The sequence below is a fragment of the Tursiops truncatus genome, chromosome 1 (genome assembly GCF_011762595.2).
Source record: "Tursiops truncatus isolate mTurTru1 chromosome 1, mTurTru1.mat.Y, whole genome shotgun sequence".
Lineage (NCBI taxonomy): Eukaryota > Metazoa > Chordata > Mammalia > Artiodactyla > Delphinidae > Tursiops > Tursiops truncatus.
This window is the reverse complement of record NC_047034.1, coordinates 176607344-176619386: the sequence shown is the minus strand read 5'-3', so window position 1 is coordinate 176619386 and position 12043 is coordinate 176607344. Positions and strand designations below refer to the sequence as shown.

At 45.2% G+C, this 12043-nt stretch overlaps 1 protein-coding gene across 2 annotated transcripts in view; it reads left to right on the top strand.

The window, feature by feature from the left end:
* Window positions 1-1348: 1348 nt before the first annotated feature.
* The window catches only part of SLC25A33 (solute carrier family 25 member 33), a 30344-nt gene continuing 19649 nt past the window's right edge, over window positions 1349-12043 (top strand). Inside the window, exons 1-2 of one of the 2 annotated variants that reach the window (XM_033843696.2) lie at window positions 1349-1639; window positions 10595-10774. In XM_033843696.2, coding sequence (XP_033699587.1) covers window positions 1584-1639; window positions 10595-10774 — 236 coding nt within the window. In that variant the 5' untranslated portion in view covers window positions 1349-1583. The remainder of the gene's footprint in view (window positions 1640-10594; window positions 10775-12043) is intronic. The other variant, XM_019930920.3, reaches the window with a different exon arrangement.

Sequence of the window (12043 nt, the reverse complement as noted above, 5' to 3'; positions counted from 1 at the left end):
AGAGCTGTTTTTAAAGAGTCCTCCCAGCAATCAAATACCTAGCTCCTGTGTTTGCACACAATTTCCCTTCTGCTCAAGCTCTTGTTGTGTTTACACACAGGACATCTAGCAGCTTGGTCTGGTCAAGGTACTGCTTTTAGCAGCTCTGGGAGACTGAAGACAAAGTGTTGGTATATTCTGTACCTGGTGCCTCTGGAGAGGGGTGAGAGTGGAGGCCGACAGACTCAAGGGTTGGCCTGTGAGAGCAGGTAGAAGAGTTTTGTTACAAGAGACATGAGGACTTGAAACCAGCAGCAGCAGTGGAAGGAGCACAGATAGGGGGATACTTTGGGAGAATTCCAGGAAACAGAAGTGCCAGGTGGACTGGGGGTGGGGGAGTAGGGGAGAGATAGAGGAGTCCAAAGTAACAGGAAAGTTTCTGGCGTTGGTGACTGTGCAGATGGTGGCGTCACCATCTTCCAGGACAGGAAATACAAGAAGCAGACAGGTTTGGGGGAGGGGAAGAATTAAGTCACGAGTTCTGTTCAGGACATTTATTCATTCGTTTCTTGGGCATTGCTAGTGGGAGATACCTTGTCAGGAAAAACCGTGAACAAAAGAAACAAAGTCCCTGCAATCCTGAAGCTTACACTCCAGGGGCGGAAGGACAGTTTACACAAATAAAACAACAAAGTAACTGCAGAAGCCTATGTGAGGAAATTAAGCAGAGTCGTGTGGTTGAGTGTGCTGCAAGGGGGGCCAAGGAAGGCCTGTGTGTCCAGACTTGGAGTTAAGAAGTTGCCAGGTTGAGTTTGACGGTGACCCAAGGACATACAAGCAGAGAAGCAGCTCGGATAGAGAAGCTCAGAAATCTGGGCTGGAGATGATCAGAAAAGAGGCCAAAAACCGTATCGCAGCATATAATGCTATTTCTAGAAAAATCAAAGATACACAAAATGATACCACGGGTACACTGGGGGTTAAGGCTATTTGGATCTTGTTTTTCCCCTAAACTGGGCGATGAATACAGAGCTGTGAGATGTCATATGTAATTTATATACTTTTTTACACATTGTATCATAAAGTAAACTTGACTAAAAAAAGGAAAAAAGGCCAGGCGCAGGGTCTCACAACGCTCAACGAAGACCCCGTTTCTGTAACTCCCTCACCAGGGACCAGGCAGCCTTGGCCGGTTCTCGCTTCACGCGCATTGGCTCAGGCAGTCTCCCCGCCCATGTCCGCCCGCAAGCCAATGGGCGTGCGGGATCCGGGTCCACACCCCCGCCGCGCACCGCCCCGGGCCCGCGCCGCCGAGTGACGTCACGGCCCGGCCCCCGCACGTGACAGTGGCGCGCCGGGCTCCCGCTGGCCGTTGGGCTCCCGCTGACTGCCGGGCTCGCGCCGCAGAGGCAGGTGAGGCGCCTGTGGCCACGCGGCAGAGGGCGCGGGCCGAGGGAACCAGTCGTGGGGGCGCGCGCGCATGGAGGCGGTGCCGGCGGCTGCCTGAGGACAACCGGGAGAGCGGAGAGGCCACCTCGTGCATCCGTCAAGCCGCCTCGAGCCCGCGGCACCCGGCGGCTGCGGGCCGCGGAGCCGGCGCGGCCATGGCGACGGGCAGTCAGCAGAAGGAGAACACGTTGCTACACCTCTTCGCCGGCGGGTGAGTGTCCCGGCCCGACTCCGCGCCCCCGCGCCGCGCCCTCGGTGCGCCGGGGCCGGTTACCGGCCCTCCCGGGGCTGAAGCTCCGCCTGCCGAAAGAGGAAGTCCCGGCGTGGGGGTGGTGGGGAGCCCCGGGGGGAGCAGGGCCTGTCCCACCTCCTGGCCGCATCCCCAGAGGGTGATTTTACGCCGCGTGCGCCGCGCCCACGCCCACCCCCATCCCCATCCCCACGGCACCTCCAGCTTTTTCTCCTTTTAAACAGTTAGTGGCTGGTCTGACGAGTGTCACTCGGGGGCGGTCCTGCCAGGCCACGCTGCACTTAACGACCCTCTGCCTAGATTCTCCTCCTGGGCCTTTTCCCGAAGGCTCTGGGCGGTCTTGGGGATGCTTAGTTTGGCCCGGGAGTCCCTCAGGGTAGTGCAGGGGCGAGTTCAGATGGTCGAGAGCGCTGCCGGTATTGGGCATCAGCAGGGGCCTGGAAAGTGCTGGTGAACCGTGATGCAGCGGTCAACAACCTGTGGGAGAGCTGATGGGGGACGTCGGGACTAAGTGGAGTCGGGAAGGTGTGCTGAAATGCTTCTCACCTGCTGGTTGAAGCGTCCAACGTCAGAAACAACATTAAATCTAAGATGTGCCCTGTTTTGAAAGTATCATTAGCTTAATCGTCATGGCACCTTGAATTTTTTCAGTGGAGGCAACAACGTATTTTTAGGGACGTGGGGTGGTAGGGGGTTAGGAAGGGAGCTGTTGTTTTTGTTTCTTTCAGAAAATAAAAGTAAAAATGTTTTGTATTAGTAATTTGCTTTCTTTTAATACAACCTTTGGGTCCTTTTGGAGTCTTCTAGATGTTTGGAGTCTTATTTGAGGACCTCACAGGCCTGGCACAGCCATTTTTAAGTGTAGGACATTCTGCATAAAGTAGAATTTATCCTGGATTATTATCTTGATTTGTGTATTTTAGTTGCAGCTTAGTGTTTTAGTTACTACCCAGATATGTTCCTTATTACAAACAAGTAATGGTTGAGAATTTATTTGCAAAAATGACCATGATGAAAGTGTTCCTGAGCGCTCTGTGCTTTTTATCGTAGTGGATTACCCAGTTACGTTGTTTCTCCGGTCAGAAAATTGGTGGTTCTTCATACACAGGAACGATTTCTCCTTCAGCTCTTCCCTATCAATCCCCCTCCTTTTGCTTCATCTCCCCCTTGATATTTACTTTGAGAGTAACACAAGGTTTGGGGAGGGATTCCTAAATTAAGACAGTACATTAATTTGTCATTGTGGGGAATTTTAAACAAGTTGACCATGTTATTTAAGTCATTTCTCAAGCTAAGAAGGATAGCTAATCATTTTCTTTTTAATGATTTTATACTCAGTGATTTTGATTTGCAGTTTTTAAGTGAGGTGGTTTTTAAAAAAATTCTTGTATTCCGAACTGGGAGAGTTACTTGCTCTGGAGCAGCCTCTGTGAGGCTTGCTTGGTAATTGATTCCCCTGTCGACATGAATCTCCCTACGCGCCCTTCACAGTGCCCTCTGGGTGCTGATTCCCCTCCCGGAGCACCAGCCTCTTACCTTGTGATGGAGGAAAACTGCAGGAGCCAGCACAGCTCTGGACTGATTAAAACTTGGAGTTTATTAGAGGGGTGCCTGGGGCTATTGTATTTAATAGGTTTCCTTTCCTTCATTAGCAGTTTGGGATTCCTTGCAGATGTTCAAGAAAGAAAATAAATCTTCGAAAAGGATGCTTTCAGAGTAACTAATTGGATTTCGACTCATTCCCACTAGCCTAAAATATACTACTTCCATTTCTTTTAGGGAAGATCATTAAAGGAGCTAAGTATCAAATGGGTGTGTCATGCAGTGAAAATCAGTGGTGCGATGGTCCCCCCCTGTGTGGTAGAGGGCTGTGTTGCTTTGCTCCAAGTAACTAGATTCCACTGTTAAGCTGGCCTCTTTCCAAAGAACTGAGTACTTTCTTTGAAAAGGAGTCAGAGCCCCTGCTTTTTAAGGGGGGCTCTGTGACATTTCTCCTGATTATTGAATAGCCATTGGAAACTAACATCAAACAAGTTTAATGCTATAACTAATTAATGATACTGAGTAAATTTTTTTATCAGGTATAACAGGCTTATGAATAGTTGAAAATTAATTTTAGATCCTGGAAAGTAAAAACTACACCCCAAATAACTCACTGTCTTTTAAATTTCTTAAAAAATTTTTAAGCAGTTTTGTGTGTTCTTTGCAAGGCAAAAATACTCCTAAGTTAACCTGTAATAGTTATCTTTTTAATATAGTGTTGCCTTTTAAGAAAGAAGAGAACTGGAGGAGAAACACCCACAAACCAACACCTAGAAATAAGCACTTAAGAATCAGGTCTGTGTGTGTGTATGTGCACCAAATGTAATTTCATAGTTAATTTTAAAATAGGCTCCCGGGCTTCCCTGGTGGCGCAGTGTTTGAGAGTCCGCCTGCCGATGCAGGGGACGCGGGTTCGTGCCCCGGTCCGGGAAGATCCTACATGCTGCGGAGCGGCTGGGCCCGTGAGCCATGGCCACTGAGCCTGCGCGTCCGGAGCCTGTGCTCCGCGACGGGAGAGGCCACAGCAGTGAGAGGCCCGCATACCGCAAAAAAAATAAAATAAAATAGGCTCCCATTCTTTATACATTGCTTCCTCCTTAGAAATATGTTGGGTTTTGATGGCAGCATGGTAGTGAATTCTCTGAGTGTACTCCTAATCAATCGTTACTGTTCTGTGGTTGCAGTGAAGAAGGTAAACAGTTTCCAAGCCCAGTGACAGGAATTCAGGGAGGCTCTTATAGTGATTTATGACAGGGCTACCTAATTTATTCTGATTACATAATTTCTTTCTGATCTTTCATTGCTAATTTTTTGCCTTTATAAACTGGACAGCCTTATGTGTACCTGTGTAGTTGTCTGATTACTTCCTTAGGACAAACCATTAGAAGCACAATTGCTGAGTCAAAACACATTTTTAAGGCTTTTGCTAGCTACCAGCATCTTCATAAGCCATCTCTTAGGGTGGTTTGCTTCTGTGTGAGGGAACCTCATTCATTTGATGTCGATTTTTAGTATTTTTAGGAATTCTGCTGTTTTCTGCTTTCTCTCCTCCTATCCCAAAATCTGGGTAGTATTGTTGTCAAAACAAAAAACCTAAACAAATTTTTTTGTAAACCTATCATTCCTTTTCTACTGTTTAAACCAGACCATTAAGAGAAACACTGAAATCCTCCGAAGTGGCCCTTCTGTGTCTAAGGCCTTATGTCTGTTGAGAAAAATCTCTTCTTAAACTTTCCCTATCAAATGACTTGGGAATTCTGGTTGTGCGTGTAGTGTTAGTGACGTCCTTCGCCTGCTGAACAAGCAACCCAACGTGGCAGGTGGCGATTCAGGAGAGTACTCAGCACCTGAAATAGCTGTGCTAAGCTGCCCTTAGATTAGAGGTTGATGGCCTCGATGATATTGCATTAAGTCTTATTTTTATGGCATGGTTTTGTCATTAAATGTACTTACATAGCCTTTAAAATGTATTTTAATGGGGATACGGTATGTCTTTAAGGTTTTTAAAATATGTAACCTAAGATAATGTTCATAATTCAGTATTTCCCCCATTACGGACAGCTGTCACCTGGTGTACTCCTATACTGTCCTTGTCCCTGCCGATTTAATCTGTATCAGCTAATGGTTAGTTTTGAAGTGTTAGACACATGTTAATATATCTGCTAAGGAACGATGTAGAGAAGATGCAAGATTTATTTGCAGTGATGAAAGAAGTTTTGATATAGTGTGCCCATTTATCTTATATAAGGCTTATATAAATGTATTAAGGCTATAAATTAACTTTGATTTCATATATGTGACATTTTAAAAAAATTTATTGTGTTTGGATGAAAGATTCCTGCTAGAATTTAAGCTTCATGAGGGTAGCACCCGTGTCTGTTTTCTTCACTGGTCCATCCTAAGTACACTGCCCACCCCACATGTTAGAGATACTTGTTTAATGAGTAACTAATTGATGTGGCCTGTTAAATTGTCCCAAATAAAGAAAAGCAGTACTTTATTTGTGAATTATGAACATGGTTCTGTAGTAAGATTTGCTGAAACTGAATTGGCATAAGGTAATATTATTTTGGATTTGTGTGTTTGTGAAAGATAATGATTCTCTTCAGATTCAGCAGGTACTGTAGAGGTTTTTTTAAATAAATTTTTTTATTTTATTTAGTTAGTTTTGACTGTGTTGGCTCTTCGTTGCTGCACAAGGGCTTTCTCTAGTTGCGGAGAGTGGGGGCTACGCTTCGTTGCAGTGTGCAGGCTTCTCGTCGCGGTGGCTTCTCTTGTTGCGGAGCACGGGCTCTAGGCGCGCAGGCTCGGTGGTTATGGCATGCAAGCTCAGTAGTTGTGGCTTGTGGGCTCAGTAGTTGTGGCTTGCAGGCTCTAGAGCACAGGCTCAGTAGTTGTGGCCCATGGGCTTAGTTGCTCCATGGCATGTGAGATCTTCCCGGACCAGGGCTCGAACCCATGTCCCGTGCATTGGCAGGCGGATTCTAAACCACTGCGCCACCAGGGAAGCCTACAGAGTCTTTTTATTCGGGTGCTGCTTCAGATTTTTTTTTCTAAATGAGGTAGAATATAGAAAATGGCATCTAAAGGATAGTTACCTGCATCAAAAAATACGCGTTTTGCTTTTACTGAGTGAATACAGAATTTGCATAATCAAAATCTTCTGAGCCCTATGCTAGGTATTCAAATAAAACATTCCAGACAATTGTGTATAAAGAGGCACTCTTTTTTTTCAAGTAGTGACAATAGAGGTAGCAGATGAAACGGAGGAAATTACCAAAAGCTCCAAAGATTGGGATCACAGGGTGTCTGGCCGTATTATTAGTTAGTAGAATCCATATTGTAGTTAATGTATAAACTGTGAGTCTGGAAACCAGTTTACTATCAGTTGGGTAGCAATTATAATAAAGAGCATCTTGGTCTTGGCTTTAGTGTCTAAAATGAGTGAGTGTATAGAAAACAGCTTCTTGTTGAAAACATCTAGGTTTTAAAATCCTCCTTGGTGCTTGAAACTCAGAGTTAAAAGGTAAAAATTTGTGTACATAATTTAAAAATTCTGTCTCTGATCACATAAAGATTGTAGATTAATGTAGTGTACATACTGTAGTAGTAATAGTCCAGTTCTGCTCTGCTGTAAAGTGGAGGGGAGGAGTCTAATGCACAGGTGGAAGAAACAAGCAAGCTCTATGTGGGTAAAGGTAGACAGTTAAATACACCTTTATGTAATAAACACAAGACTTCAGTTCTGGGCAGGAAGAATGAGAGAAGGTAGAGAATGAGGGGAAGGGGAAGGAACAAGTCGTTAAAGATGAAAAAGGTGCAGAAAAATACAGGTAATGGGTTTTTTTTTTTTAGAAAATTAGGCAAATAGGTTTCAGAGAACAACTACCTCTTGTGGCTGCTTTGAGACATGTGTAATTTAACTGCTGAACAAGCAGCAACGTGGCAGGATGGTGATTCAGGAGAGTACTTAGCATATTTTAGTGGTCCAGGATATGGGTATCCAATCAGATTTAGTCAGTTTCCTGACTGTGTGATGCCAGGACCGCGTCACCATGAAACTCAATGTCGAATGTGACTTTTCCTGCCTTCTGAGCATTGGCTACCAGGACCCTCAGCTGAACCTACTCTACGACTTAGCAGGAGGTGGCAGAATTTGCCTGACTGCCATTGACCGCTGCACCCCAGGCTGTATATGCAGAGCAGAAAGCTTATGGTTGTCAGCATCGTGGCATTTGGAGTGTTGAGAGAGGCTTTTCCCGTCACTGTCCCCTTCCCTGTCACCAGCCCCTACTGGGCTATAGATTGAGGGAGGTTGTGAGGCTGAGAGGTGGGCACCTTGCTCTGTGTCCAGAGGCTTCCTGAAGGTGGGAGGCTGCTGCATTATCGGCCCATGCCAGCAGCGTGAGAAGGGGCAGTGTGGTGTGCTTGGGAAGGACGTAGGGCTGACTTCCTACCCAGTGCCAGTCTTGTTGCTTCATGGTGGGTGTGGAAGGACACTAGTGGTTTCCATTGGCTTGGTGTCAAGAAGCATGGGGACCAGAGGAAGGAAGGACACCTAGTGCTGCCTGCAAGGTTCCCAGGCCAAGTTAGGCCAAAAGGAGGTTGGGGGCTGGACTGCTGGTGGGCCGAATACAGGGGTTCTCAGTGTCGGGGCTCTTGGGGGGATTGAGCGCCACCCCAGGGAGGCCTGCACACCATTTACACTACTCATAACGTTCTCTGAGGCCACCAATGTACGTAACACATGGCCAGGTGGACCCACAGCTAGACCTGGACCATTTACGTAAGACTGCTTCTCTCCCAGTCCTTGTGCCCAGAGAGCCCTAAAAGGAAGGGAAGAAAAAAAAAGACGGAAGAGCAGACCAAGTCCCCTCAGTGTGTTCACGAGACTGAATTTGAACAGCTGCAAGGGTAGGAGAGGCAGGATTCGGTGGAGCACAGCTGAAAAGCAGTGCCAGGGAGGACTGGCCAACAGAGCGGAGGTCTACACCGTCTCTGAATGGAGATTCCTGAAAAGCTCCGTTAATGCCTTCTGCAGAGTCAGGGTGGATGGGGCTTCATCCCAGCTAGTTGACCGGGTGAGGGGCCGGGCTAATATTGAAGGTCTTTGCATTGAAGAATTGAGAATTGACAGGACGTTTTTTTCCTACAAAGAATATAATTTGTTGTACTCTGAAGTGCTTTGGACTCAACTTGACTAAATATCTCTAGAAAATTTGGAAAGCCAATCTAGAGAAGGCAGTGTTTTGATTCATATGATGTTATCTCCTCAGACTGATGAATGTCCAGTACATGTGGTTCGTGAAGAAAGAAAAAGCAGTTGAACTGAAAGATTAACGTTTAAAATTCTGCTGTGAAATGTCTTAAATTTCAGGAAGAATCTTCTTTGGACAATTTAGTTTAATGTCAGAACTTGTCTTCTAATTAAGAGTATTTTCGTGAATTTGTATCCAACACAGCTTAATGATTTAAAATATCCTTTGGGGGGACTTCCCTGGCAGTCCGGTGGTTTAGACTCCGCACTCCCACTGCAGGGGGCATGGGTTCGATCCCTGGTCAGGGAACTGAGATCCCGCATGCCAACCTGCATGCCCAGCTGTGCAGCCAAGAAAAAAAACAAAAGTCCTTTGGGTATTTTTCATCCAAGATTTTTTTTCCTGGTAGATGAGGAAGGGCTTAGCTACTGAGTTTACCGCTGGCAGTGCTTTCCCAGTTCTTAGTTGTTGCCGCGATGCTGCGAGGCTGCCTCATCCCTCTTGTGGGAGAGGCACCTGGAGAGCCTCAGCTTGCCCTGAAGGAGGCCAGGACCTTTTCGCCACCCCACCCCTGCCCTGGGCACGGTGTGTAACGTGTAGAACCGTGGCTGTGGAGTGAGTGTGGCCCACCACCCCCGGCGGTGCCCGGCTCGCTGTCGCTGGGCGTTCGCTTTGTTAGCAGGCACCGTCCGGCAGGCCATCCTCTGATCGGTGGCGTTGGTGTGGATGACAGTTGGCCGAGGTAAGGAGCACTGCTGACCTGGGGACAAACCAAAGGTGGTTGACCCGTGTTGTATTGGAACTTTTTGACTTTCTGATGAAAGAATTTACCCAAAGCTCTGTTTATTTTTTTATTTTTTTTCAGCGACATGAAGTCAGGTTATTGACTTCAGATATTTCTTTATCTTACTCTGGAGCTTGTAAGTTTTCCATTGTTTAAAATGTTATACTGTTTTTCAAGCACATGGCTCTTTTTTTTAAATATTTATTTATTTATTTGGTTGCACTTGGATGTTAGTTGTGGCAGGTGGGCTCTTTAGTTGCGGCACGCGGGCTTCTTAGTTGTGGCACGCAAACTCTTAGTTGTGGCATGCATGTGGGATCTAGTTCCCTGGCCAGGGATCGAACCCAGGGCCCCTGCATCGGGAGTGCGGAATCTTAACCACCAGAGGAGTCCCGAACCTGTGCATTTTAATGCCAGGGATACAAAGATGAATACAACACAGGTCCTGATCTTCAGTGTTTTCCAAAGAGTAGAACCTGTGTCGCTGGTGGTATGGGGGTGGCTTTAGATGGTACAGGACATTGTTACCTAGAACCAGCCCATCAGACGTGCAGTTTCGTGGATATTATTGTTTAAGAAAAGATGAAAGTAGGTATTCTAGGATAAATAGGTGAAAAATATTTAAATTTTAAGTTCAGGTAATATTTCAATATGAACAAATTGTAAAGGGTAGTTTGGGGAACGCTGACCCACAGAGACAGTGAAATCTCAGAGGATGAATTGATTAGTTCTGACTGAGGGAAACACAAGGACTTAATGATTAAAAAGTAAGCTTTAGTTTGATTTTCAACGGAGTCCAGATTAATCAGATTTTAATGAAAATCTGGGTTGTAATAAACACTGATTTTCAAAATAGTAGCATTACCTGAATAACTATTTTGTTTCACTGTGAAAAGATGCATTCTCTAGAATATTCATTGCAACATGAGAGTGAAATTGGAAATGACATGAACGTCTAACAGTAGGAAATAGGTTAAAATATTTTACACTGATAGAGAGGAATAGTATGCAACCATTACAAATGGTGGCGTAGGTGTCTATTGATGTGGAAAGACATTCACGATATCTAGATAAGAAGAAAAAAATGTGAGATTGAAAAACCACTAATGAAAAGCCCTAAAGGATGTACTAACGTGTTAACTAACAGTGGTTATCTTTTTAAGCTGCTGGGATTTCGACTAATTTTTTTTTAAACTCTTGGTATGCTCTAATTATGAGATGAACATAGGTACCTTTTTTTTTTTTTTAACAGAGAAAAGTTCAGTTTCCCATTTCATCTGTGTACAGAACAGTATAGCTTTCCTGATCCTGTTGTGATTTCTTCTCTTACAGGTGTGGAGGCACGGTTGGTGCTATTTTCACTTGTCCACTAGAAGTCATTAAGACGAGGTTGCAGTCTTCAAGATTAGCTCTTCGGACAGTCTATTATCCTCAGGTTCATCTGGGGACCATCAGCGGAGCTGGGATGGTGAGACCGACGTCAGTGACGCCTGGACTCTTACAGGTTCTGAAGTAAGTTCAGTGGCGGTTCCAACTCCTACCCCCAGCCCCCCGCCCCCACTGTCAATGCAGAATGTTTATCAGGCCCATGGGATGGAATGTTCTGTTTGTACAGGCTTTGTCCAAATTTAAGAATTAGGTTTCTGTACCAATACCTTTGAACTTTGACCTTGCTCTCTTGGCCTGAGGGCTCCCTGTGTGCACGTGATCAACGTCCAAGGACAGTTAAAGTAAACCTAACAAAGCAAACCCAACATCCATGTTTAAACTGTTGCATCAAAGTGTTGCTCTTGCCCCAAATCTTCTGAGGGCTAGCGAGAGGCTCTGAGGTGGTGGTGAAATTAAAATTTTTTAAATTACACAAGAGGAGGGTTGTGAATATTTTAAGAGGAAGTAATATGGAAATAAAATGTTGCAATTTTTTACTTTTTATTTGGAAATAATTTTACATTTATAGAAAAGTTGAAGTATATATTTAGTAAAATGGTCTTTAAAATTTTTGTTTCATACCTAGGCTATCTGCCTAATTTATTATTTTTACTGCATTAAAATATCTCATTTGTTTACAAAGTAGCTAAATATTCTTAGGTCAAATTTGGCTCATCAGTCTCTATGTGTAAGGCAAAATCAGTAATTCAGAAGAGCGCTTGGCAATGTCTGCGTTTTAGCTTGGGGCCTTGTGCTTTAAAAGAATGTTCAGTAAATGATAATTGAATTTGACTACACTGATATTCAGAACTCTAGCACTGATCATTGGGAGAGCATGGGTTCAAGAGAGACACAGCTGTGTATGAGTGTGCATGTTTAATTGGGAAGTGTTAGAAAAAGATGCAGTACAATGGAAGTGCTCTGTCGTAATAACCACAACGCTTCGCACTTTGGGCAGAGTTCTGTCACATTTTAGATAAGGCAGAATGGATTGGAAAGCACTTAATTTATTTTTAGGTACGTTTTGTTTGTAAAGCCGACTTCTGAGTCACTCAGGCACCCATGCCAAACACACGTACGAGGGTGCGTCCAAGCTCGGGCAAGACTGGGCAGCAGGGCCAGCTGCCGAGGGCAAGGTCCCAAGTGGGAGAGTCAGAAACCCAACTCGGGAAGGAGGCGGCTGCTACCCAAGACTCGAGGAGAATCTTTTTTTTTTTTTTAATTGAACGCTGAGAAACGTTGGGGAGGCACAAAAGGCAGAAAGTTAGGGACAGGCGCAGGGAAGGCGGAAGCACAGAGACGGGAGGCACGCTTTTGCTCTCAGTAAGGAGAGAGACAAGCCTGTTTCCTCCA